A 27,132-nucleotide genomic window follows, 5' to 3' on the forward strand; every position below is an offset into this window, starting at 1 on the left:
TCAGTTCCCTTTTTAGTTCACTGTGTGCACACATTCATATTCATATACAGAGAAAATTTTTTAGAAGAGATGTGCTGATTCTGAAATGAGGAAAACTGAGAATTAATGAAGATGTCATTACCTGAGTCTGAAAAGATTAATGCTGACCTCTGAATGGCATTTCCTCCTGCACAGAGCCAGATACGTCGCTTACTCTTTGTTCACACTACAAACCTGTGCACAGTGAAGGGAGACCGTTTATAAGCAGACAAAATGGCGTCTGACTCTAATACAACACTGTAAGCTGTATGGTGTCGAAGTGATGTTTCTTTGGCAGCTTTGTCTATCGGTTGTCGCAGCGTATGCCCCCATAGAGGAAGAAAGAAACTAAAAGGGATACAGCCGAGTTCTAAAGTCATGGCATTTAATCTTGACCGAGGAACCAGCAAGCAGCCAAGTCAGGAACACAATAACAACATGGCTTCCTGGTGCAGCATAGACGGGAGCGCCAGGACCAGTCCTGCCGTTTCACTGCAGTGCTCAGGTTTTTTGTAGAGCTAGGACACACACCGGATCCAAAGTGGATCATAAGCAAACAGGCGTAGACCACTGTTGCTTTCTCTAAAGTCCCCTGTTATTGTTATTTATGCTCATGAACCATCTAGTCTTAGTGTTCTTTTGTTTCAGTTATTGCAATTATGTGTTATGAAGCGGTCAGCATAGAGAGTTCTTAGCTGGTCCTTGCTGTAGTTGTAGCTCTGCAGTAAGCCCTTTTTAGCCACAGTTGCTTTGATTGAGTGATTCAGCCAGACTTCAGTGACCGAAAATGGTATATGATCTCACTGGGAACTCACAAATGACAAGAATTGTTGGTCTTTTAAGAGCATGTTTCCTAAATTGATATACTAAATTACATTTGTCCTGTAAAGTATTGTATGTTATGTTTGCTCTTGCCTTGACAGGTAGAAAGAAGTCAGTTGCACTATGGGATGAGGTAGTAGGTTGTATAGTTTTAGGGTCACACCCACACTGGGAGATAACTATACAACCTACTGTCTTTCTCAAAGAGGCATACATTCTTCTAAACCACCATCTCCAAGAAGCCTTTTGCCTTTTCCTTGTAAATGTCTTTGTAAATTTTCTTGCACATCACAGGATAAAGTGTTAAGAATGATATGCAGCTAAAACAACTGTATTTACTGAAGGGAAAAAAAAACATGTTTACTGTTGGGTCAGCTCCAGTGAACAACATGATATGTTCGAAGTGTGAATGAAAATGACTCATTTACTTTCTTATTCCCCCTTTGTCGCATGATTTGCTGGAATGTTTCCCAGCCAATGTGCCCATCCAGTGTGAGGTAGTAGATTGTATAGTTGTAGGGTAGTGATTTTACCCTGTTTGGAAGATAACTATACAATCTATTGCCTTCCCTGGGGAGCAGAAGAGCACCTCTTCTTTGTTTTTTCTTTTATTGATTTGACTTTAAGAAAGTTTTAATTATTCTTTATTGTCAATATCAATAACGTTTGATTTTGTGCATGTGTGATTGCTGCACAAATCTCGCAACTGATTTAAATTCACTTCAGACTGTTGTGTGCATGGATAAGTAACTGCCTCTGGCTTGACAGAACCCTGTCCTGCTAGCATCACGCCTCTACAGTGCCCACTGAGTTCACTCACTTAGTTGTATAGAAGCACCAACTTTAACCAAGATGGACCTCAGGCCACTACTGCCCTCTGTGCGGCTGTGTGTGGAATGTGATGTGATTCAGAACAGTATTATGCTGTGAATTAAAATTTAAGTGGGGGGTAGAAGTGGATTGTGTCTGTTCATTTGGGTGTTTTTATGTGGTCAGAACTGTAAAGGCACCCTGCACTGCCCTCACAATGCAAGACTAAGGGCATGCTGGGAGAAAGGACCTTGGGAGCTCCTGGGCAGAGGTAGCAGATTGCATAGTTGTAGGGCAGAGATTTTGCCCCAGAGGTGATAACTATACAACCTGCTGCCTTTCTTAGGGCTTCATAATTACAACTCCGTTTTGTTGTTCCACCTAAAGCATGGGAATTTAAGTATTACTTTATGTATTGCTGAAGTGAATAACATTTCATGTCAGTTGGCTTACCTTCAGTATATTGTATGTCAAACAATACCAATGCAGAAAGGGAAAAAAGGAAGAATTCAGTGGGCACAAATTGATGTCTTTGGTGTGTTCTGGGTTCTTGTCTTGCAGGAAGCTATTCTGCAACAAAGGTTTGATTGTACTATACTTCCCCCTATGGGTCTGAGTGTTATCTATTCAGACAGAAGGGTCATCCAATCCTAACATAAACAAGTAAAATGACATGCTGCCAGTTGCCTAGCCTCTGGTATTAACACCAGTTGCATGTTTGGAAGGCTCTTCATCACTTACCATCATGCCAGCTCTCACATACACTGGGAAAGCTGGTGGTTAATTGCTGAGTCGTAAGCAATGTGACTGTTGGCAGTCTATATTGATTAGCAGGTATGCCTTTGACAGACACTCACCGTGAGTTTGCTTTCAATATTGAATGCTGTGTATTTTTCAGAAACATTTTTGAGAGTAGTTATACAGCTGTATGCTACCTAATGATATTCAGGTTAAGTACCTTGTTCAAGGATACAACAGTATCTCACCTGTATGTTTGAACTTGAAAATTTCCAGCTACAAATAAAGGTGGGTTCAGATTATCTGAAAGGCTTGTGTTTTTTGTTTCCCATATTTAGGTCAAGGGTACCTCCCTTTTCTGCTACTAATTTCAGAGTAAGTGTCAGCATGGCTCCAAAAGTGAGATGGATGGATGCCCCTTAAACCCTGTTCAGAATATTAAAATATTGTGCTTTTATGTAATCCACAAAAGACATAACCAGAGTCAAATAATATGCTGCATGCATGTTTGATTTGAAATAAACATTTAAAAATTATTACTTGTTTTGTATCTTAATGAGATTGTACAACATTTAATTGTGCCTATAGGTTTAGAGAATGCCTGGAATATCTCACCAGAATTTAGAGTGAGTTGAGTTCATATAGGGGGTAATATATACTGGGAAAAAAGCCATGTGTTTTGTGAATGTTATAACACTGGTCAGGAGGACATATAAAATTTTCTTTACCATTTGATTGTGAGAATAGGTAGATTAGTATAGTCTTCCTGCTCCTCTAACAGAGCCTTTTCGGTGCAACCCCTTACTAGAACATTTTGCAAAACAGATTAAATGATGACAGGGTAAGGTTTCTTTTTCTCTTTTTTTTTTTACTGTAACTGGTTGGGAGTAACTCAACAAACTAATGGCTCAGGGGGGTTGACCTTTGTCCTGCTCTTGAGGAAATCATGAAAATTATTCTAGATAAAAGTATAATTGGAAAAGAAATCTATATGTAAATATAATTAAATGGCTACAAAAATTACCACACAAAGCCAACAATTACTGGTGGTGTGTGGTCCATGAAACGTGGGAGCGAGGCACCTTGCAATATGCAGACTCAACTCATTCTCCATGGCAACCACAAGTGCCGCTCCCTCTTGCCTAAAGCAGGATTTGTGAGTCTGTTCTAACCGAAAAGTTTCTACTTGCTGAATGCCAGCACCCACCACCCAACATCCTTTCATAAACGCATGCATTCTACCTGTAACCACAGTCTTACAGGTTTTAATGAAAACATCCTCATGTGGTAACAAATGTAATCACAAATAAAGCACATTGGCTCCCAGTGGAATCCACTGGATTAGATAACACTGGAAGTGCTAACGTTACTCACAAAATTCACAGATTTAAAACTGCATTCTGCATCTTCCATGTGACTTGACGTTTAATAATTAAGCATACCAGTGGTTTATGTCAGAAGCCATTTTAAAGTTTATTCAAGTTTTCGTGTATTACGCTAACTTTTAAAGATTGTGCCAAGCTACGGATATGAATGCCTGCAAATATGATTCGCGCTCATATTTCGCCCTCTTTTGGACAAAAAGAAATACACAGGGGCTACCGATTCCCTAGCCACCCGTAGACAGACGCCAGATATTTCGTAAAACTGTTGACTAATCAATGACTTGTATACTGCTGCAGCTACTCGACTAAAACTATTATAAACAACAATAACAAACGCAATGCTAACTCAAGTCATAAGAAAACGTCAAATAATTATTGTGGTTTCTGACCCAAGAGGATACCGTTTTAATTGCGCCATAACAGGAAAAAAAACTGACGACTTTAACATAATACTTGTTAATTGCTGAAACAGTAAGACTGCTTAGACTAGTCAGCTACAAACAGCTCTGTGCCTTAACTGAGATTGAGCATGCTACATTTGGGGTACGTGTAGCCTGTGTTATCTGAAGTGAATATTACAGATGATTACGTGACCACTGCCCAAATAAACCTGCCAAATCAATAAGGAACAACTGATTATAAGCTTGATTCAGTTTTAAAACAACAGATGAGATCAGCCTCTTTGATGCATTTCAATATGTGAGTAAATACTTGCATCCATGTAATTCTTACATATTCTATATCTGTGGATTCGACTGCAGAAATGTAATGGATTTGGGTGTAAGTGTTATCAAATCGCAAGTTTCACGTGAGGGGTATCTTATTGTTTCTTGAGTGTTACACCAGTGCACATGAGAAACTATTGTAATGTTCCAGGAACAAAACTCTCCCTTTATTAGGAAAAGCCTTGTGGAACATTGCAACAGTCATTATTTAAAGAGAACATTAAACACCTCTTTTTTGTCAGATAAAAGAGTGTGAAACATGTGCAAAGTTAGCAACATACAAACCTTTATCTCTGTTTCAAGGGGACCACTTACACTGCTATGGGTCCAACAATGTGAGTACAACTACAGTATGTTTTTCTTGTAATGAATGCATTCTCTGGGGATGTTGTGCACATGTCATAGAAAGGATTTCCCCCTCACAATTAAGCAGCATTACTGTTTAATTTTGTTATTTCAGAATCCCAATAAATCTTGGCACAGCCTATGATGAAAATGTTAATGTGTCATCATTGATTGGCATGCTATAGGGACTTTCCTTGCAAGCATTACTCACAAACTTGGTAAGGCGTGCATGAACTGGTACAGACTTATTTGCTTTATAGTGAACAAAATTATTTGATTAAAGGGATTTTCCTTCAGTGCCCTCATGGTTTCAGTAATCAAGAGAAGTAAAATGACTCATTCAAAGTAAATGATTTATTTTATACTGAGAATTTGTGCTTTATAGTGTTAAGATAATATTCTAAGTGTGTTATAGGTTTTTAAAGATGGAAATTAATTAAGCCTTTTCAAGTTATGGTGACAACCAGCAAGCACTGCTATTAATTCATCAGTCCAGGATGAATTAATAGCATTTTCATATATGCCACCAGCCCTTGTGCTGATCCTTCACCAGCAGGTAAAGCAGACAATGTCTGAAAACCAAGAGGACAGTAACTGTCCAGTACTGGTGACAAAAAGGATAGAGCCATAATGAAACTGAGGAAAAACCTGGCCATACCTATACGATTAAGAGTGGCATCTCAGTGGTGAACCAGTGAAGATCAAACATCTCACTTGCTGCAGGTGAGGTCACTACAGGGTCTCTATTCAACACCTAGTATGGCAATATGTAAGTGTTATACATGCCAATGCCATTAGCCTTTGTGCTGGTACACTAGCAGGTACATTTACATTTATTCATTTCGCAGATGCTTTTATCCAAAGCAATTTACAAGGTAAACCAGACACTGTCTGAAAACCAATGGGTTGTAGGGATATTGGTGCGAGCAAAGTGTTACCACTGATTCAATGTCAGATTCTAGCAGCACCAGCAAGCTTATTATCATAAAACGTCAAAATACGTATCGGGTTATCCACAATGAACTTCAAACCTTATGTCTTGTCAATACTGCATTGAAGCATTATTCCTGTTACAAACCATACAGGTACAGATTACAATATTTTTGTGCATATTTCTTCACCCAGCTTCTGGGGTGAAACATAATTCTTTGCCATTGTTTTTCTCGATAAGGTTCTTATAAGAAAGGAACAGGCAAGAGGCAAGAGTTAAACCAACTGGAGTTAAAGTTAGGTGGATTTGTTTTCCTCCTTATATCAAGAATAATCAACAATACTTGGGTGTGTTTTTTGCAGGCTGGCTTACCCTGGGTGGGCACAGTTTGCACTTGTGTGCCAATTGTGAGTATGATATAGTGCAAACTCCCCCCAGCTGCGGTACTTCAAACACATTCAGTAGAGATGATGATCAGTCATTACAGAAATAATTATGTGAACATAGGACCCCTGCAATGTGCTTAAGCAATATTTAGGTTAGAGATTATAAGATCTGATATAGTTTTAAAAGGCCTTTTATTTCACTTTAATTTACACTCTTGCATAACAAAGTCTTTTTTTCCATCACATTGACCTCAATTTGTGTGTGAGAGGTGGTGTGTTGCTCCTCAGGCATTGAATAATTAGTTAATTGATTAATTGGCTACACCTCTAAATTAAGAATACCAGAGGGTCTAAATGAGTGAAAATTGCAAGTAGAGCAAAAAGAGCAAGGGCCAAAAAGGGAGTTTGGGTTGTAAGTTTTTACTCCAGGTGCTAACCATTTTTATCCCTTTTACCCATGTCCTTTTAACCTACTTTAACCTGTTAGACTGTTTTCTGCTTGGTTGATCATTTTCATTATCTCCATCCCTGTGTTTTTTAAGATATAAAACTTTATGTGAGCAACTTCAGCCAGGTTCTTTACAGCTGGTGTCAGGGTGGGATCCACTACTCTAGCCACAGTGGGAAAGCCCCGGTTCATATGATTTTGTGAAGGTTTTTATTGGATGGAGCATCACTGCAGTGCAGGCAGCAGAGTTAATCTCAAAAGGATGGTGGACTGTAACACAGGAGGTGGTAGGACCAGGAAAATTGTGCCTGAGTATTGAAGTGTCACCATAACTTGAAGGGAGGAGCAGCTTTGGATCCCCTGTTGGTGTTGCTAGCCAGGGGGAGAGATGCTGCCATTGCTCCCATGCTACTCTGGGAGGTGGCAGCCTGGAGGTTATGGAAGACACTCCTGGGAATCCGGGGGAGGGGGGGAGGCAGCCCATGACCTGGTTGGAGCTCACAGCTGGGGAACCCCAGAGAGATGCTGTGAGTGCAGATTGGGGCGCTGATGAGAAAAGGCTCCTGGCATCTGGAAAGGGAGGAGTCACACCACTGTAACATCACTGTATTTTGGGAGCTGGAAGAGAGAGCAGAAGAAAGAAGGTGGCTGATGTATTGATGTATCCCACAGCTTGATTGGATTGTAATGCAATGGTAATATCAATCTATTAATAAAAGTGACATGACCAGTTATTTAAAATGATTAAATAATTCTTTTATTGAAATGAAATGGAAGAATTAAAATTTGCACAGTGGACAATATTTCATTTGATTTCAGGTCTGAACACCAGGCTTACCCTGAATGCAATCCAATTTGCTGTGTTGCAGGAAATTGAAATACTTCACTACAAGGGGAACAAAATACAGGCCACAATTAGCTTAATGTCTATGAATATTTTTGCTCCTTTTATATGTCTTTATTCATACGGTTCTCATGCTTTGTTTTGAGCACTTGTGTAAACATTAGGATATATGACGGTTTTACATTTATACTACACCTTAAATTAGTTCCTGTGTAATCAAACTGATTCAATGTTTTTTTTTTTTATTAAACCCAATTTAGCTGGGCCCACACCGCGTAAAAAAATCTATTTTTTAAAAATGTAGAAGCAGAAGTGTCAAGTGTTTCCCTGCAGGTGGCGCAGTTACAAAAGATATAAACCACTAAGCTGTCAAAAAGGCAATTAAGGTTTAAGATGAGACCATTTTACTCCAGTTTCAGGCGTCCACGAGAAACGCCTTCACATACTGGCAAAATGGAAATAAGTTAAAACAATAAATATTTAAGGTTTCAATAACTATTCCCTCCATTGTTTTAAACACGGCCACCCATATCCCATATCAAGTGACTCACACAGTAGCTAGATAAACCCGCGTTTTGTAAGATGACCATTAATTAATTGGTAATGTCTACGTCTTTCAGCGGTAATAAAGTATCATAGAAGGTTGATTCTCCATTGAGGCAGTGTAACTGACCTTAACGTCACAGAATAGACTACACCAATCATAGAAAAACGGTGATGCATAGACCATTCAGAAGGACCACCTGCAGCTTCATGTTTTGAGCTCTTCCCTCTTCCATTTTAATTAACGCCGCCTAAACGTCCATCCGTGTTTTACAAATGGTACACTGCACACCCATTTCTATCCGTCTAAAAAGTGCTGTCAAACAGCCACACATTTTTATATTGTAAAAGCTTTGTCGGACAAGCAATGAAAAGAGTGGCTGTGCTAAAAATCAGACTTTTGTGTGATCTTAGATCTTCTTACTACCTATGATTGTCATAGAATCTGGAGGTAATTAGGTTCTTTGCAGCAGGCCGTTTATGACTTTGTCATTCAGCTCATGAGAGATGCTGATGAAAGGGGTATTGGTATGGTAATGAGTTAATCCTACCGCATAAATCAAATGCAAAAAGAAAAAAAATTAAATGGTATTAAAAGTCAAAGAAGTGGCCTGACAGGAGGGAGGAGCGTATGAGCGCTGGAAAATAGATAAAACCACCCTACAAAGGAGTGCGCGTACTCCATATAGCCCAATCTATTTTAAGGTGGAGCATTTCCTTTCCTGAAGATATTTTACCTCCCACTGAACTGATCTTCAGAGACATAACAGCGACAGAAAGACTTAAAGCAAGTACAAGAAAAGTATTCGTAGAAGAACTTTAATTTACACTTTGAAATTTATGGTGCTTATGACTTTCTCAGTAGCGATGCTATGTATACGATCCCGTGACTGACAACCTACTGCTTGATCGTTTCTTCAAGTTTATCTTTGATGACAGGAATATAATTCTTTATTGAACTAAACTACCCATATGGATCGTGGTGATGCTGCGGCTTTGAACATTTTCATTAATAAACAGGTGAATGCACACTCCAGGACTTTTCCTGAGATTCTAGAGATGGGCTCTATGTCTTTCCAGAACACGCCCTGATAGATGAAGTAGATATAGAACCTGCGGGAAGGGCAGGGACTGCAAGCTTGAGATCACTGCAGTACAGCTCGTGCCATATCTCTGAGTTACCTGTGACACGCACCCGAATGTCAAGTGAACAACACAAAACAACAAAAAGAAAACAAGAGCTATTCAAGGATATTGCCAGCACAATTTTTCAAAGGATTTTTCTGGATTCACAGAGGAGATCTGTTCTGTCTCTATACCTTGACTTGGAGTTGCCTCGCTCGTGACTATATCAATCCAAGAGAGTTGAAGAAGAACATTGTATTTCTCACCAATCATTGATATAAGTCGAGAAGGTGGACATCATGAGCAGGAAAACACGACGCTGGATTTTTCATATTTTCCTTTGTCTGGGGATTGTGTATTTGAAAATTGGGTACGTATCTCGCTGTAACCTCCGCATGTTCAGACCTGATAACGCTTAACTTCACGAAGTTGAAGGGGAAATTTTCTGCTTTGGAGAAACAATAGCTAGCGTCTTGGAAGAGAAGCTTAACCTGGAAAAAATAAATTATGGTTGGGTTTACAAAACAACTAATATTTAAGTTATTTAGGATATAGCCGCCACAAATGAAAGTCATATTTACCGTGACCCTGAAACGGACACCCAGTCTTCTCATCTACTCGTCGCAACTGAATAAACTCGGCAACGTTTAGCAGCGTATGGTGTCCGGATCGGTGATAGCATATTCACATTTACAAATGGAGAACAATATCTCTGAGTCTGGCAATTTTCAAGTTTTATCTTATACACCTGTTAAATGGCTAACTACATATTTTTAAACGAAACTAATATAATGTCAGATACATTTCCAGTAACTTGCATCATGATACAGACAGAAGGGTTTATGTCGAGAGAAAACAAGTGTTACAGTTTTATCAAGTTTTGTTTTTGAATGGTTGCATACATGTTTCATATTAGCAGCCTTCAAATAACTTTATTTTGACTCCCGTAAAAATGAACCGCTTTCATTTCCAGGGGTTTGTGTTAAGCGTAATAATACAATTAAGATTCTTATATGCAAAGGTAAAACATGAAATGCTAAAATATTTCAGGGCGTAAAAGTAGCCTTCCTAAAGCGGTTTTTGTGTTCAAGTGTGTGGTCCTCCTATCTTGGTTTATTACCGCTATTTCCTCCTCGTTTCAACAATATTCTCTGATTGATTGCCATTTAAATTAATGTGATGGGTCACGACTCGTTAGCCTACTCGTTTTTGCCGCTTGAAGGTTATGTTTCGCAAAAATCTATCTATACTTCACATCTCTTGATACGTTCTGAAAAGCCCCATCTGAAATTACAATATAGAAAATCAGGGCATCAAACGATATAAGTTAAAGAACAAAAATTCAAATAATAATAGCAGTACATATCTATCTCGGCTTCTAAACAGTATCCTGAAAGTTGAAAGTGCAGACAAGTCCCACAATTGTTAAATCACACTTTCAGAAATCACACATCTGCATGGAAAAGCCGGTGTTTACCCAAACATTTAGGTTTTGCAAATTGGGTAACAAGACATTTCTTCATTTTTTTAAAAAAAACCAATTGTCTTCATATTTTACAGGGGCTTCTCCTCCGTGGTTGCCTTAGGAGCGAGTATAATCTGTAACAAAATTCCTGGTTTGGCTCCTCGACAACGGACTATCTGTCAGAGCCGACCCGACGCTATCATAGTCATCGGAGAAGGAGCACAAATGGGGATCAACGAGTGCCAGTTTCAGTTCAAAAATGGACGTTGGAACTGCTCTGCGCTCGGAGAGAGAACTGTCTTTGGAAAAGAGTTGAAAGTGGGTATGTTCATAATCGATTTTTATATGTTTTATTCTTTGAAAACAGTTCGGCCGTACTAGAAAATAATTAGGGTAAGAATGACTAAATGACCTACGAGATGAAAAGGTTACAGGTGATCCAAAGTTTTCAAAGTTCTTAAAATCCATGCATTACAAGAAAAAAGTAATGGTCCATCATGCTCCCAGATATTTTGTGCTGAAACTTCAAATTTTAATGCATTTTTATGGAGCAAGCTGCTGCAAGTGGGGAGACATGAAATACCCAATATGTGTAATATGTTCTGATAAGTGTGATATGTGATATGGTGTGTTCTTGTTATGTACAAATACCATTAATGGATGGAATTTTATTAGCCACGCCAAGCAGACCATAAATTTCACTGCTAAATTAGGCAACCCTCTAAAACAAACCAATACAAAAAGTTGTATTAGAATGAGAATTTACCATTTGCCTTTGTTAACAAACAACATTTAAGTTTCTGTAGTCATTTTTAAATAACTGATTGATTACTTTTTCGCTTTAAAGAGCCAGTGACATAGGCCTATTCAGTGGCTTTACTATGACCTTCCTTTTGGACCTCAGGTTATGCTTCCTTGTCATTTTCATGATTATTTATAAGGTATTTAAGTGTCTAAATAACCACAACCAACAGCAACAAAAAAACACCCCCGAAGAAATCAAACATGTAAAAGTATGACACCCTGTTTTCAACGAAAAGAGAGTTTTAACGTGCCACATCATTTTTGTTTCAACTTGCCGTAACCCCCCCGACCTCACATCCCCCATGTGTGAAACGGCCCAATAAACAAAAGGTGCCAAAAGACAGCTGAATGGATATACCGGCAGCACTATAATATGTAAACATGTGTGGTGTCACATGTTCACGATTTTACACAACCGAAAAGGTGAATGAACAAAAAAAAAATTACTAATGAAAAACTGGCAGGCTGTTTTTTTTTTTTTTTTTTTTAAATCTGTGGCAATTTCAATGGCAGACATTACAGGTTGAAAGTTGCCCAGTTTCATGGGTAAAGTTTCATGATGTGTAATTGTAATTCATATTTTAATATAAAAAAATACCCTAATTTTGAATCATTTACTTTGTGATCATTTTAATGAAAAATCTACTAGGAAACATGCCTTTTATTTTAGACTTCAATTAGGCATAACACTCATAGGTTTTATTGAAACACATCGTAAGAGAATAACCATACTGTAACATTCCCTGCTTCCTACATGCCTCAAATTTCAGATATAGTTCAGATGATCACATAACGATACCTCAAGTCGTCATGACTGCGTATAGAGTCTGTTGCACAAGTGCGCTGTCGAAGAGATTTTTTGAGCTCTCCAAACAGCGTATCATTAAAATAATCTCTCCACCATCAACAAACAGATCAATGACTAATATAAAAAACACCTAGGGCATTTTTTTCTTTCTACAGAGAAGAACAAACTTTTATAATTCACTTTTATAATCTTTTAATGAGAGATGACTCAATAGAGCTGACCAATCATCATGATTTCATTGCAATAAGAGTATAATTGCAAAATGAAAGCCACTCTGAAAACCATACAAATGCACTATATGTCCTCTCTGTTAGACTCATATGATAGATATTGCTTTTATAAACTATACTCCAGTCCAATTCAGTTTGTGTTCATTTGCCAATTTTATGGAAACTTATGTTATAGATAATTTATTTTATTTCCATGACACACTAACACATTCCCAGTTTGTAGAGGTGTCCTTTTTGAGTTGACTGAGACAAAATATCTCACCACAAGCTGCTTCCACAATAGTCCATCAAGTGAGAGTACTCATATAACAATGTCTGAAAGGTTTCAATCAGTCCTCAGTGTAAAAGAATCATCACTTTTTTATTCCTGCTTATCAGTAGATTCTGAAGATGAGGCACCCAGGCTGTTGACTTTACCACGAGTATAAGTTACACTAGCTGAATAAGACAACAGATGAAATACAGTATGGTGAAGAGATGCAAGACAACAGCACAGAAAAACAAAACAAATTAGAAGTTGGCGTTTTTTTGGGGTTTTTTTTTTTTTTGGAAGTAATGCTATCCATTTTCCTTAGGCGAACTGTGGTCTACTTAGAGGTCCTCTATTGCTATTGAGTGTTCGACACTTTGATGAATGGCTCTGTGGAAGACTTTCATGATTCGTGCCGATCCAGAAAGCCTTTGGCTGGTGGGAATTGAAGGTTGGGCTGTCGGCTGTTTGTCTGTGGGAGATGGCTGGAGGGAACCTAGATGCTCAAATGACTGGACTGTCGCGGAAATGAACAGAGGATCATTTTCAACACTATTCTACCGTTTCCCTCTCCACATTCTCTAAACCCAGACAACTCTTCAGCGATTGTGTGCTGAGTTTCACTATGATGCAATGATTTGTGAGGACTTGCACATATCATTTAGGGTAGACTAGCATTTTCTTTCCTTCGCAGCAGACACACACACACACACACACACACAGACTTCTCTGTTTGTGAAATGTTTTGTCATGGTCTTATCAGCACTATTATTTGACATGAAGACCATGTTCAATAGCATCGCAAAACTGCACTAAACCACTTGACCTAATGCAATATTCATACTTGAGGCCCAGTCTAGTTGCATTTCACATTGTTTTTAAGTGTGGTTACCCTGGGTACCTTTTCAATTTTTACACAATGTCACAAGTTCACCAGTCAGTAAAATTAGTGGGAAATGTTGTGTGAGAAATAAAAAAAATTGACACATGCTTAAGTTGTATTTCTAAGTGGAGGACGAAGTGACTTTCATCCACAATTAGCACTCAGTGTTGCCAGTGTGCCTGATTATTTGGTGATACAGTCTGGATGGGGAGGAGTCTTGCATGCTGTTCCCAGCCTCCTGATTCCATGCTTGTGGTGGTGACATTTCTCAGAGCTTTGTTTCCGTTAGAGGGGGATGAGTCTGAGAATGAAGGGGCTGTGCTTCGTGGTGATAGGACCGGCTTGTTTGCTCAAACTGCCGTCATCTCTGTCATACAGTGAGGTGCAAAGCGTGGACAGCCGTGCTAATCAGATTGGTTTCACTGGTCAGATTAGGCCCTGTCCACACAGCAGCAGAGGCCTGGAAGATGAATGCCATTGTTAATATCAGGCTTGTGTGGAGAAGGGCCCCCATATCTAGCGCTGGGAGAGAGTGAGCCATGCAGTGCAGTGGTTATCAACTGAAATTCCTGCAAATCTTTATTAAAATGTAGCAATATAGAAACAAAATTGTACTGATTTTTGGTTTGGTTAACAATGCTTTTCCCCCAGTGAAGAGGTCTCAATGAGTTCTCTGCATGTGATACATTCAGAACCCTCAATGAATGATTACCAAATGGAGAAACAATAGTGATGGCAGAGACAGAGGGCAGCTACCTCTTCTGTATGGTTTTTTGGTTCTCTTGTTTAACTGCACTCCTGACTGTTCGTAAAATAGTTTTCCCCCTAACAGCATAAAAGCCTCATGTCCAGACAAGCACATTGTGTTAGGTGTATAAATTAACCTCTTGCATTTGCAGTGTTGGCAAGCAGCGTTTTAAAGCAGAATCTTTCTAAGCCACTGATTCAGATACTTGTGAAAAAGCAGAAAAACCCTTGTCATAACAAAGAAGTTTTATGGGTTTTTTATCAGTGGTGCTTGTGTTCAGAGTATCTTGATTTAAATAAACACAGTTTCTAACCAACAGATGGAGAAACCAAGTATTAAACCTCTATTTTCTGGTGAGGATTTATAGGTTTCAGCATTTTAAAGCTACAAGGGTTCACTTACTTCTGTGACACACCTTGTTTATTGGCACAGTGCCCATTCTATCCATAAAAACCTCCACATAATTGATGCTTAAAACTTGCCTTTTTTAAATTGCAAGGGCACTGGTCCAAGATGTTTATCAAAAACAGGTTAGCACATACCTTGGTTCCTGTGGAAGTACTGAAAAGCTTGTCATATTTGTTGAGCAATTTCAGGTTAAAAGAAGGGCTGAAATCAAACAAATATATGTGCCAGACTTTGAAGAAAGATTGAAGGATAGATAGCTTGCTAATGCACACACGCATGCACACAAACACAGGCTACCTTCTGCACTCGCACTAAAATCCCCCGTTAAATGAAAGTGTGATGAAACATAGATCTCCAAAGTTGTAATCTAGATGTGTACAACCCCATACTACTAAAGCAAGCCTGTGCTGTTATCACCTCAGCTCAAGTGCTTATTTACGCAGACACTGTAGCATCATGCAAATGAGAGATTTGACAAATGCATGGCTTAGATTTTCTTCCTCCTCAATTCCACAAAAATATATCAAAGGAAAGACAGTGCAGTTTATCATTTATTAACCTTTGTTTAAACAGGAACTCCCATTGAGATTAAAATCTCTTTTTCAAAAAAGACCTGGTACAGTTGGCTGTGCACATAATACAAAGGTAGACAATCCCAGTTCTTGAAGGCTGGACTCACTGAGGCTTTAAAAGACACCATTTGTTAGCCAATGATTTCTACCTAAAACAACAACGAATGGACCTGTTACTATAACATTCAATCATAATATCAGTAAGGAGCAGAAAAAAATCACTAAATTGCAGCTGTGCTGCCATACTAATGGCCTCCATGGCTGAGCTACTTTGTCAGTGAAAAGCAATTGTGAAGCTTTAGAGAGTTGGGGAAGAACCCAGAAGAAGAGGAACATGGCCTGTTTCATTGACTTGTGAAAATTATGAACAGTGGATTTTTGCCCAGATCTGAACAAAAAATTCTGCAGTTTACTTGCTAGCAACAGGTGCCATGGCCTCTGAATGATCTACTACTGTGCGTGTGTCTCCAAATGCAATTCAGTTCATTTGAATAATGAGGTGAAATGTGTTTGACATGTATTTAAAGGTAAGAAATTGTTTCCCAATCAACAACACATAAAATAGCATATTCTTTTGTGGCTTTGTTTTAATCAAGCTGTCTTTTGAGTGGTGGTTATTTTAAATTCATGCAGATTTATTTTTCCATAGCCCATGTATTCCAAATTGTGCCAGGTGGTATTGGACGAATTCATAGGGATGTGTTAGCTAGCTTTGCTAATTTTATCATCAAGATTAAACTGTTGTTTGTGCTTTTTGCCTTATATTCCAGCACTGCTGCTTTCAGTATTGATGTGTTCAGCTCCCTATTGAATTGACCTGCTCAGTTTACGGGCAGCTGTAGTGTCTCTGGAATTTTCATGGGACTTTTGCTTTAAGGCAAACAAATTATGTGGAAAATTGATTAGGTGAAAGATAAGAGTTCTGCGTCGTTCAAAATTTGGATGAAAAGCCTTGTTGAAGTTTTCCTTGGCATACTGGTGGACCGTGGAGGGAGAAAGCTGAGGAAATGTTGACATGCTTAAATTACTGCATTTGCTACTACATGACATACAGAACAAGACATGGAGTGAAACAGTTAACCTAGATCTGTATTCTTTCCAGTAATAGTTCTGTAACACCTCCATTCCTTTCTTAGACTTTATAACTCCACCTTCAATCACAAGTGAGCTTCCCCAAGTTATCCATTTTTTCAAAGCCTGTGTGACCTACAGTATTGGAACATGTAAATCATTTATTAGAAGTGCAAATAAGTGATGACCCATCAACCTAGACCCTGAGGAGTTAACTTCCTGGAGGGTTCACAAAGTAGCCTGGTGATGAATCAGATCAATAGCTTTTCACACTGGTGACAGAACTCTCTCTCATACCACTGTGCTGTACATACCTAGTGATCGTCTTTTGTGTGTGTGACCTCAAGACAGGGCCATTGAATCAACTCGTTGTCTACTTCTGACGCCACAAGCATAGCGAATGTCCCTTTTATTCTAATTCCAAATGTTTTGCCAAATACCCATTGCTCATTCAAAAGGCAGGCAGATAGAGCAATTTGATGAAAGTGTCTCTCAACTCCATTCAGCTTAACAGAGATGTACAGATTACCTACAAATGAGTATTCACTAGATATGAATACCCATACAATGAAAGCATGCAGGTTGCATTTGATGTGGTTAAAGCGGTACTTTATTTGGCTTGGAGTCCAACGAAGAGATCATACCTGGTCATGGGCCAAGTTTGTTGTTTCCCTATGTGGACATCATAAACAGGGAAAAGAAAGGGGGAGATGGGGAGGGAGGGAGGAGGGATGCCGTGAAAAGCTGACTTGGAAAGGAAGTGGTAAGTGTGATTCTTAGAGTCGTTGATGGGATCGGTTTCTCTAGGTTTGAATAATTGTGTAGGGATTTTCTTTAAATTCTCCTCCTGAATCTTCATTTGGAGCTTCAGTATGTGTGTACTGGCACGCCGAAAAAACTGGCACGCAGAGAAAAAGAGTTGATCTAATTCAATGTTATATCCAGTATTGGTTGAAAATTGTTCTCTGAATAACTCATATGGTTTGATAAAGAGACCAATAGAAAATTGGTGCAAGGATACAATCGTTGAAAGTAACATTTCAGAGCCTATTCAAGTAATGTTTAAAAATGTTGCAGTTTGCTGCTAAAGTACCGATAAGCATTAGATGCAGTTTTCTTTCACGATCCACAACACATCCTCTGTGCCATTAAAAATATAGATGAGGCCTGACACAGGCAGGGCTGCCTGATTTTGTTGGTCTGCCTGTCCAGTGAGGGCCAGTTAGCTCCCGCGGCTCACCTCCAGAGGGTGTCTCCCATATGTGACGGAAGCTGGGACTGAAGCCAGCTTGAAGTTTAAACACATAACTCCTATCTTTTCCATTGTACTGTCCCTTAAATAAACTCTTACTCATTGTGCTCATTCAATAGATTTACTATTCCTTCCTTTTGTAGTAGACGAGCTTTGAGCGATTCACCACACATAGACGAGCCTCTGACTCGATGTTTCCTCTGTGTGACATAAGACTAAGGGATTATTATCAGTGTTTTGAAATTGCTGAGACCCTGGAAGTGTCGCTCTCTTTGTAAATAAAGCTTTATTTATACCACAAATCTAAACCAATCTAATCTTCAACTCTATCCTCAACTGCCATTATCAAGGCAATAACCAGCAGGCCTGCACTGCATGTTGCTCACAACTCCTCTTCTATCTGATAGGAGCTGCCATTTATCTGTGCAGAGCATGCATGATAAATGCATAAGACTTGGCAGCGTTAATGTATTTTATTATTCCTGCCTGCTATTTGAAAGGAAAGCTATGTCAAGTATGTGAGGAGGCTAGATACTGCATAAAACATTGGATCTGGTTGTCAGCGATTTTGATTAAAATGACTTCTTTATTCCAGGCAGTAAGGAGGCCGCCTTCACCTACGCTATTATCGCCGCCGGGGTAGCCCACGCCATCACGGCAGCCTGCACCCAGGGCAACCTGAGTGACTGTGGCTGTGACAAGGAAAAGCAGGGCTTCTACAACCAGGAGGAGGGCTGGAAGTGGGGAGGATGTTCAGCAGACATCCGCTACGGCCTGGGCTTCTCCAAAGTATTCGTGGATGCCAGGGAGATAAAACAGAACGCCAGGACACTAATGAATCTACACAACAACGAGGCAGGACGCAAGGTATGTCACATAACATTGGGCAGAGCCCAGTTCATGGGCAATTATGCTCTGGGTTGATCAAGGCATTATTTGTATCATCCCAATTTAGCTCAAATGAATGGAGTTTTCACATGCCCTTTTAACAAAGGCAGCTAAGGAACTAAAAACTGTCATGTCATCAAGCATTTGATCAATAAGTCCATAAAACAATTACTACAGATACCCTTTTGTTTATTTTTGAATGTTTTATGTGATCCACCAGTACACCAAAAACATTAAAGGGAAGACATGAGAGAAGTCAAGACAAATGATTTCTGAAAGCACAACTAACTGTTAACAGAATGGGTTAACAAACAGAGAAGGCAGCAGTGTAACCTTGGTGTTGTGATTTATAATCCTCGCCACGCTCTGGGCCTGATACAATTTGCCATGGATCTGGCCAGTTAGACAAAGATTAAAGAGGTCTTCTGTAATGAAATAATAGAAGGCTTTTAGAAGGGGAAGCCATAGAAGTGGCCGAGTTTGATTACAGCCCAGATCTGTGTGCTCCAAACACAATGATGCTGTAAAAAGCATTAAAGCGCTCTTCTCTCTTACCCTGCGCTGTAGGGGAAAAATGAGGTCCCCACACCTGTAATCCTTTACTCTGCAGCAGCCTTTGTTCCTTTGCAGAGGTGTAACTGGATGCTGGAAAAGACTGCTTTCTCTGTGCGCGGAAAATGTGGGAGCATTTCATGTTCATGATTTTAAGGGGCTTTAGCCAAACTTTAGCCTCGCTTGACTGTGTTCCTAAATCCAGATATGAGGAGTGAGGTATGAGGAAAATGTTACATTGAGTTATGTTATTAGTTCGCTTTTTAATATTTCAGTAAGGCTACTACAAATGTTTGCTACAAACTTATTACTCAGTCATAGTTCTAAACCAAAGGAGAACAAATCTTGTAAATGTAGATATCAACATTTATTTAGACAGAGGAAACAAAGATGAAGTGTATGCATGAGTAAACTGGTTGAAGAGAGAAGCCTTTTAATCTGTAGTACACATACAGTTCATATATTACCTGTCACCATATTACACATAATACATGCATTATGCTTCACATTTATCAGTATTTTGACAAACAAGATTATTGAGTGATGTGTCAAATGTACTTTTGCCAACGCTTCAAAATTTTACTGAATAGTTTGCAATAGTCTCAGATTTGTGATGAAATAAGAAAAACAAAAGATCATTCTGGAACAATTTAAATATTGAGCACTCACTTGAGAATTTGATAGTTCAGCACTCTGGACAGAGCTTTAGGGGGCACATCCACCCCCAAAAGATTTGGACTGGCTCTTGTTTGAGATGTGGGAAGACCAACCGTAAGGAATACTTTTGCTCAGTCCATTTTTCATGACCCATTGTCCCAACAGCTCATCAGAGCAGTGAAATGTGTGCTAAGAGACTATACCAATTGCACACAGGGCATCACAGTGACTTGCTTGTAAGAATTGAATGAACCCTTTAAACATATGTAGATCTTCATCAAACTGGAATCATACCTGATTGTGCTCAGCACTTACAAGAAATAATATCAAATGAGATATTATTTGGTGAGATTGAACCGGTATGAAAATGTTAAGCATGTGTCCTGAGGCCCCATTGCTTCAGCACAATAAACCATTGTACAGATGCTGCCAGCAAACGCTATGCTGGCAAAATTTCTTGGTATAGACAGGTAGAAAGAGGAGTCGGGGGAGTGGGGGAGGGAGGTTAAACATCCTATGCCACCAACATGGGCATTGTTTCAACACCAGCAGAGAACTGAATGTTTATCAAGCACTAAGAGCATGACCAAGTTAAGCCTGACATGCATCAGAGAAGGCTGAAAATTGCTCTGCAGACTCCAGAAAGTCTGAGAGTTGAAGATAAAGCGGAATAATTAAAACCTGGGTGAGGCTGCTACTCACTCAAGAGGAAAGAAGCACCTGTACTGGTACCATTCCACATGTAGCCACAGAGACACTCACATAGCTAACACATCTCCAACCGCACCAAAAGATTCTACTCAGACCTCCAGCAGCTGCCATTCCAAAGCATACATTTAATGCTCCTTTATCAAGATAGGTAAAGTGCTTCTTAGCAAACAGACTGTATTCAATTTCTCTCTCTCTTTTTTGTTTCATCCCTACTGTAAATGTGCTCTGTGATTTTCACCGTACAGCATATCCTTACTTATGGTAATCAAATGAATGACGTTGAACAGGAGCCATTTTCTTTCACACTGATTGAACAAAGACAGACAATGGCTGTCACAAGTGTTCAGCCTGAGAGCGAGCGATGAATGTGGAAGCTAGTACTCTGAATATTTTTGTTGACAAAAGGGTTGTAAGTGCAGAGCTAAGCACCTTTACACTTTTTACAACACAATGCACCTACGTGTTTGATAAGCAAATATGTAGACATTGACAATGATGGACACTGAACTAGATATCAGCTGAATGTAATTTGGATTTCACTGACACATGAGGACCTTGTTAATTATGTAAAATTGAGCTATGCAATCCTGTCAGGGAAAAAAAAAAATAATGCTCTACAAAATAAAGCCATTTAAAATGATTTTATCAGCCCTAAAATGGGCAAAGTGAAGAATTTCCACTAAAAGCATGTGATTTCTCGCCCCAGAGGTTTTTGTGGGACATATGGGAGCAGCTTACATTGCCCATGGTGACCTGAAACAGGATGCACCAACTTCATCTGTGTACACTGTACACAGTACACTGTACACAGGCTTATTGTTTTTGGGCACTCTGTGATAATCCTTCACACCCTGTGTGATTCAGATCTACTCCTCCAATTCTGCAAGTCTCCCGGTCTTCGCAAAGGAGACAGAGTCCTTCAGGGTGCTACAGCCTCTGATATTTTACTGCTGTGTGTGAAATAATGCACCCCATGTTGATCATCCCACACACAAAGTGATGGAAGCACAATAGAAGGTTTTGTAGGGTCTGTGTTTATATGTGTGCCCTCAGCTAGGATTTGCAGTCTGCTTTTCCTTTGTCAGTGAAAACATGAAGAAAACTATATCCAGTGAGTTTGAGAACTTTTGCATTCTTCGCACGGAATGTCTTAAAAAACCTTTGTCTCAACCTGTAAAACTATTTCAAAAATATGAGCTGGAATACTTTAAGTATAGACACATTCTCTACTGTCTAAGAATCTGTGTCATCCATGACCCACATTACACAAATCTACACAGCAGATTTGACATACAAGTTCATTCTCACATGATCAAGATTTGTACGTAAAGATTTTTTACAGAAATTATTTTTATTATTCCTTCATTGTAAAGGAAAAGAAGATTTAGCAACAACAACATAATGGGCTTTAAAGTATGACCTGTTCATACCAACCCAACATACAAATATATTTTTTATTATCAGATTTTATAAAACATATTAAGCACACATTTGTAATGTACAAAAAGTGGGTAGTAGGCAAAATATAGTCACTTTAAGATAATTCTCACCATGTACACTGAATATGTGAAATATAAAGTACATGCTATCAACTTCAGACTCCACTGTAGCACTATGAAGTGTCAATAAAGTAAATAATATATTTGTGGTGAATGTTATCTCTGCCTCTTAGGTTGTTCACACTTAACCTGTACTGAGGCAGTAGAAGATGTTTTCTAATTTACTATACAAGTGAGACTAAAGAACAGCAATAACTTCCCATAAAGAAATAAAATATACTGCAATATATTGAGAAATATGATGTTCAGCCTCAGTATTGCAAATACAATTAAAGTATATTAATGGGCATCATAAATGCATTGAAATGTACCAAACCAAAAATATATTCTTTAAAATATATTCACAACATAATGTTTTGCATGGGTTTTGTATGGGTTCATTGTTACCAGTTGCTGTTCTGTGGTGGTCTACTGATGTGGGAGAAAACAAAAACGTAGATGATATTAAAAGAAAAAGATAATAGTTTGTGAACAAGACAATGAACTACCTGCCATCTGACACCAAATTCAGACTAAGACCATATGTAATGAGCTTGGCCTTAGACCTGCACCTCTGCTCTTCAGAACATTTTTTCATTGGAGCAGTGGGATTTTGTTTTGTAATGGTGGTGTTACGAGGTAGCAGTTTTCAATACACAACTTGGTTTTTATTTCTTCCTGCTTTAGATCCTGGAGAAGAATATGCGGCTGGAGTGCAAGTGTCATGGGGTGTCCGGTTCCTGCACCACCAAAACCTGCTGGACGACGCTCCCCAAGTTCCGGCAGCTGGGCTACATCCTTAAGGAAAAGTACAATCAGGCGGTGCACGTGGAGCCGGTGAGAGCCAGCCGCAACAAGCGGCCCACCTTCCTCAAGATCAAGAAGCCCTACTCTTACCGCAAGCCCATGGACACGGACCTGGTGTACATCGAGAAATCGCCCAACTACTGTGAGGAGGATCCGGTGACGGGCAGCTTAGGAACACAGGGGCGCATCTGTAACAAGACGGCCCAGCAGACCAACGGCTGCGACCTGATGTGCTGCGGCCGGGGCTACAACACGCACCAGTACTCGCGCGTGTGGCAGTGCAACTGCAAGTTCCTGTGGTGCTGCTACGTCAAGTGCAATACGTGCAGCGAGAGGACAGAGGTGTACACCTGTAAATGAAATATATATTTATTGGACTGCCGTTCACGCGCGTGTGTTCGTGGGTGTGGTTGCGTGTGTCTGCGTGTGTATATTCGTTATTTTACTGACAGGGTTCCGTTTCGGTTGCCGCGGGCATACAGGAAGACGAGAGGGAGAATCATTTGCACATGATGCCTTGGTCAGATCCGCAGTCTGCAGCGATGTCTCTCTCTGCTTCTGAATGGAAATTGACTGGAGAACCTCTGTCCTGATGCAGGGTTTACAAGATTCACAATGAGCGGTTACATCCGGCTGCCAAAATCATGTAGAAGACTGGGCCGTACTGCCAGTGGTGGTGGCAGGACAAACACCGATGCAGTCCTGGACATGGGGATAGAGGTGTCCGTGTGGCGTTGCACTGTGGCGTCTGTGATTGTGAGGGTCCTCTGCTCGCACGGCAGTCTGGAGCCCTCCTGTACAAACTGCAGCCAGCTGGACGCCTCTCGATCCCCGGCTGTTCTGCCTCACTCTGTATACTGATCGCTAGTTCTCTGCACGAACGCTTATGGGACACGAATGGACAGATGTCCTGAACTTTGTTTCTGGCATGAATTAAACACAACAGTAATTGCAATATTTAACTTTTTATTTAGGTATGAAACTAATATTAATTTATTTAATAAGGAAACTACTGATTTTTTTTATTTTTGACTTTTTCTGTTATGGGACTATTCTATATTGAGTAGATCTAGTAAGCTTTCCCTGTGGAGTATTTTGTTGTTCTTGATGGAAACAAAATACAAAACAACACAAATATGTATAAAAAAATAACAATACACTGGACTTTACATACTGTACATAATAGGCCTTCATCAGCTACTGGAATCTACTGTGGGGGCATACTGTATTGTTACAGGTCAGACAGGTAATATTGATTCTAGGTATTTCTCTTGAGAAAGTTATTTCCCTCTGTTTGCTGCTAGTTGTCTGGAAAATGAAACAGGCTGTGACTTAGAAGCAACGATGTTAACTCTGTTAATTGAACATAGAAGCGTGATTCAAAGCTACATATTTCAAACAAAACACAAAGCAACACAGATCATCCAGACAAACTTCCCTTATGTGGAAAATATTGGTTAAAAGAATATATTTTGTAAGAGATTATTTTTATATGAATATTTTATTTATATTTCTTCTTGTATAATTCAATATCCTACCACCCCCATCTTCCTTAAAACTGTAATTATCTTTAAAAAGATAAAGCAGTCGTTAACACTGATAATTTCACAGAGATATATCCTGGGATATACAATATGGGATTCATTATGCCATGAAATGCTACAAAGCATTCATTGCACCAGCTGGGTCTGTATGTGTGTGTACATCTTTCATTGTTTACTGCATTTCTAAACGGTTAAACATGCAATACAAGAACAGGGTATGTAGTATTGATTGTGTCTGATGGCCTGATTCTGTAACTGGTATTAACTGGATATAAACTTAACCCATTCAGAAATTCAGTTTGATCCCACACCCAGCAGTTGTTAAACAGAGATGCTTCGAATGGCAAATATGCCATGAGTTCATTCACACATAGTATGCTCTCAGACTGTCAGATTATATTCTGTCATGGTCAGAGGTGAGGCTGATTGTAAAAGTAATATGACACACACTCTCCGGTGCTCAACAGAAACATATGGGAATGAGAGGATCAGACCAAAGAACTATGATCACTGAGGGTTTCTTTTATAAAGAACATCTGAGGGTAGGTCATGTTTCTGTGGCATCTAATTTATAAACCACCCCAGAGACGTTTTGAATACAACCGATAGTTGGCCAGAACCCATCTTGCTGTGTGCTTGGATTGTCAACCCTGCCTTCACCCGAGTGGCATTTCAAACAGTGTTAATAAAAGTCAGCCCGACAGCCAATGATTAAAGCCAGTACTCTGTATTCTAATGATTTGTTGTTCATGCAGGAATGTGGTTTTGTTCTGGTATTAGCATTTGCAGTTACACTGAAGCTAAAGAGATTTCGACATTTATGCATCCAGATGTTATGTAAGTCACTAATACTTTCTTAACCTTTCTGATAATAGTTAAGGCTGATTTGCAAAGCAGCTCAGCTGAATTCAGTCTCACATCCAGTCTTACAAAAATGATCAGATTTTGGGTAGATGCAGTCAACATTTTTTAGGAGTGCAGTTAAGTATGTGTCATATGTTTCTTCGAGCATTATCCTTATGGACATGGCTGTCATTGCATTGATGATGAAAGAATGACAAAAGAAAATTTAGAACTAGAATATTTACAGTGAAAGTAATTATGAATATAATTATAAATTATATTTATAAATTAATTGCAATCACCTCTTACTATTCCATACATTAATTTTAAAGTGATGGTCACCAACAACTGAAAAACTATACTAGCGAAGGTATTGGTGTATAATTGGTTTGACAGATTCTACAACTCAGAGGCTAAGAAGAGAGAAACGAATCCCAGGGACATGTTAGCGGTTAATGGTAGGGTGCTAGAAGGATTTAATTGATGAGTACGGTGCCGAGGGTGTCACCGCGATGACTGGCTCCAGCAGGAGGAGTGGGAGCTGTCGGGTGATAGATTGTTTTTTTTTTCCCTCTGCCTGACACTCTGACATCTGCTTCATTCACTCCTTGGCCATGTTGCTACAGCAACGCCACCGTAGCTCAGAAAATGTCCCTGTGTCTCCCAGAGAAGCCAGGCTACCCATTAGCAAAATGTTAACTATGCAAAACCAGATAACTTCTGGATGCTATTTATTTTGTCTAAAAAGGGGGAAAAAAAGAAAAAGACCTTTGCAATTGTAAAGGAGGATGTCAAGAGGAATTTCAGTCCAAGTCATAGAAAAGATCTTAGCTTCTGGAATAATCACCACAAAACATTCCTCTACTTCACATCAATAGACACTTGCATAGAAAAGCCAGCTGCTCAACAACTCTGGTTAAAGTTACACCGAGGTTTTGTTGCTGAGAGAGCTGCATGACATTATCATGTCATTGTGTGACTGAGAAATTTGCCACTCCTTAACATTTTTGAGTTTACAATTTGTGCTCTGTTTCACACTCGTTAGTCACTCTTTAAAACAAAGGTGTTTGCAAAAGTTCCAGCTTCTACTTCTAAGAAACATTTAGAACAAATATTGGGATCCTTAAGCTTCCATTCAGACCCGTGATTCATTTAGAATATATGGTGTTTATACTGTCTCTATGGAATTACACATGTCCGCTTCATTTTAGATTCTGGACAACATTAAAAACCACAGATCAATGTGGAGATTACAGCCAGTAAAAATGACACCTGTGGTATCTGTGGTAGTGCTGAAAAAGCTGGAGGTGAGCTTGTATCAGTGAAAGCCTTGTCCAGGTGCACACCATGATCTCAGAAATCCAGAAACCATTACAACCCCACCCCCAGCTTGCCTGCTGATGGTTGTTTTCTTTGATATTGCTCTGTCTGCCAGAAACTGTAAATGGCATAAAAGGATCATTGAAACACTAATTAAATTCTTTGGGGTGTTTTTCTATAAACAGCGCCATTTCACCGCCAAAGGATTGAGCGTTTAATAGCTATGTCTGTCTGAAGTGTGGTAGTTTCTGATTGAGTTGTATTTACAAACAAAGACTTTTATGGGCTACTCGCTGCGCACCTGTGCACACCTGGATTCCGACAGGACCAGCTGATTTATGGCAGCCAGTCTGTCTTGTGCTGCTGTTGCTGGATCTCTGCCATGCCTCTGCATCTGTTCCTGTGACCTGCTGTGTCAAGGCAGTCTCTCAGATTGCTGCCTTGCTTAAATCAATCTTTATTCACCCAAATCATTTTTTAAAAGTGGATTCGCTCTTATAAACTTGTTCAAACAACTCTTTTTTTCTTCATGTGTCAGAGCCAAGGTCCTTAGCATGAAATGCATCTTCCAACCATTTTCCAGAGATACCTGTAGGCTATCACAGACTAGCATGTCTACGTTTTCCCCTTATCATTACAACAGTACCACTGCACATCTTTC

General features: G+C 39.4%; 1 protein-coding gene across 1 annotated transcript; it reads left to right on the forward strand.

Annotated features, from left to right (window-relative positions):
- The first annotated feature begins 8,698 nt into the window (after positions 1 to 8,698).
- Positions 8,699 to 23,633, forward strand: wnt7aa (wingless-type MMTV integration site family, member 7Aa). The gene is made up of 4 exons (XM_036530735.1): positions 8,699 to 9,490; positions 10,681 to 10,907; positions 18,207 to 18,478; positions 22,645 to 23,633. The coding sequence occupies exons 1-4, from the start codon at positions 9,420 to 9,422 to the stop codon at positions 23,122 to 23,124; spliced, it is 1,050 nt and encodes a 349-aa protein (XP_036386628.1). The 5' UTR covers positions 8,699 to 9,419; the 3' UTR covers positions 23,125 to 23,633.
- Positions 23,634 to 27,132: the final 3,499 nt, after the last annotated feature.

The sequence above is a fragment of the Megalops cyprinoides genome, chromosome 6 (genome assembly GCF_013368585.1).
Source record: "Megalops cyprinoides isolate fMegCyp1 chromosome 6, fMegCyp1.pri, whole genome shotgun sequence".
Lineage (NCBI taxonomy): Eukaryota > Metazoa > Chordata > Actinopteri > Elopiformes > Megalopidae > Megalops > Megalops cyprinoides.

Bases quoted from the DNA above. Each gene is read 5' to 3' on its own strand.
- wnt7aa (XM_036530735.1), top strand. From the start codon at position 9,420: ATGAGCAGGAAAACACGACGCTGGATTTTTCATATTTTCCTTTGTCTG. The intron at 10,908-18,206 runs GTATGTTCATAA...TCTTTATTCCAG, and splicing joins TGGAAAAGAGTTGAAAGTGG to GCAGTAAGGAGGCCGCCTTC. The intron at 18,479-22,644 runs GTATGTCACATA...TTCCTGCTTTAG, and splicing joins ACAACGAGGCAGGACGCAAG to ATCCTGGAGAAGAATATGCG.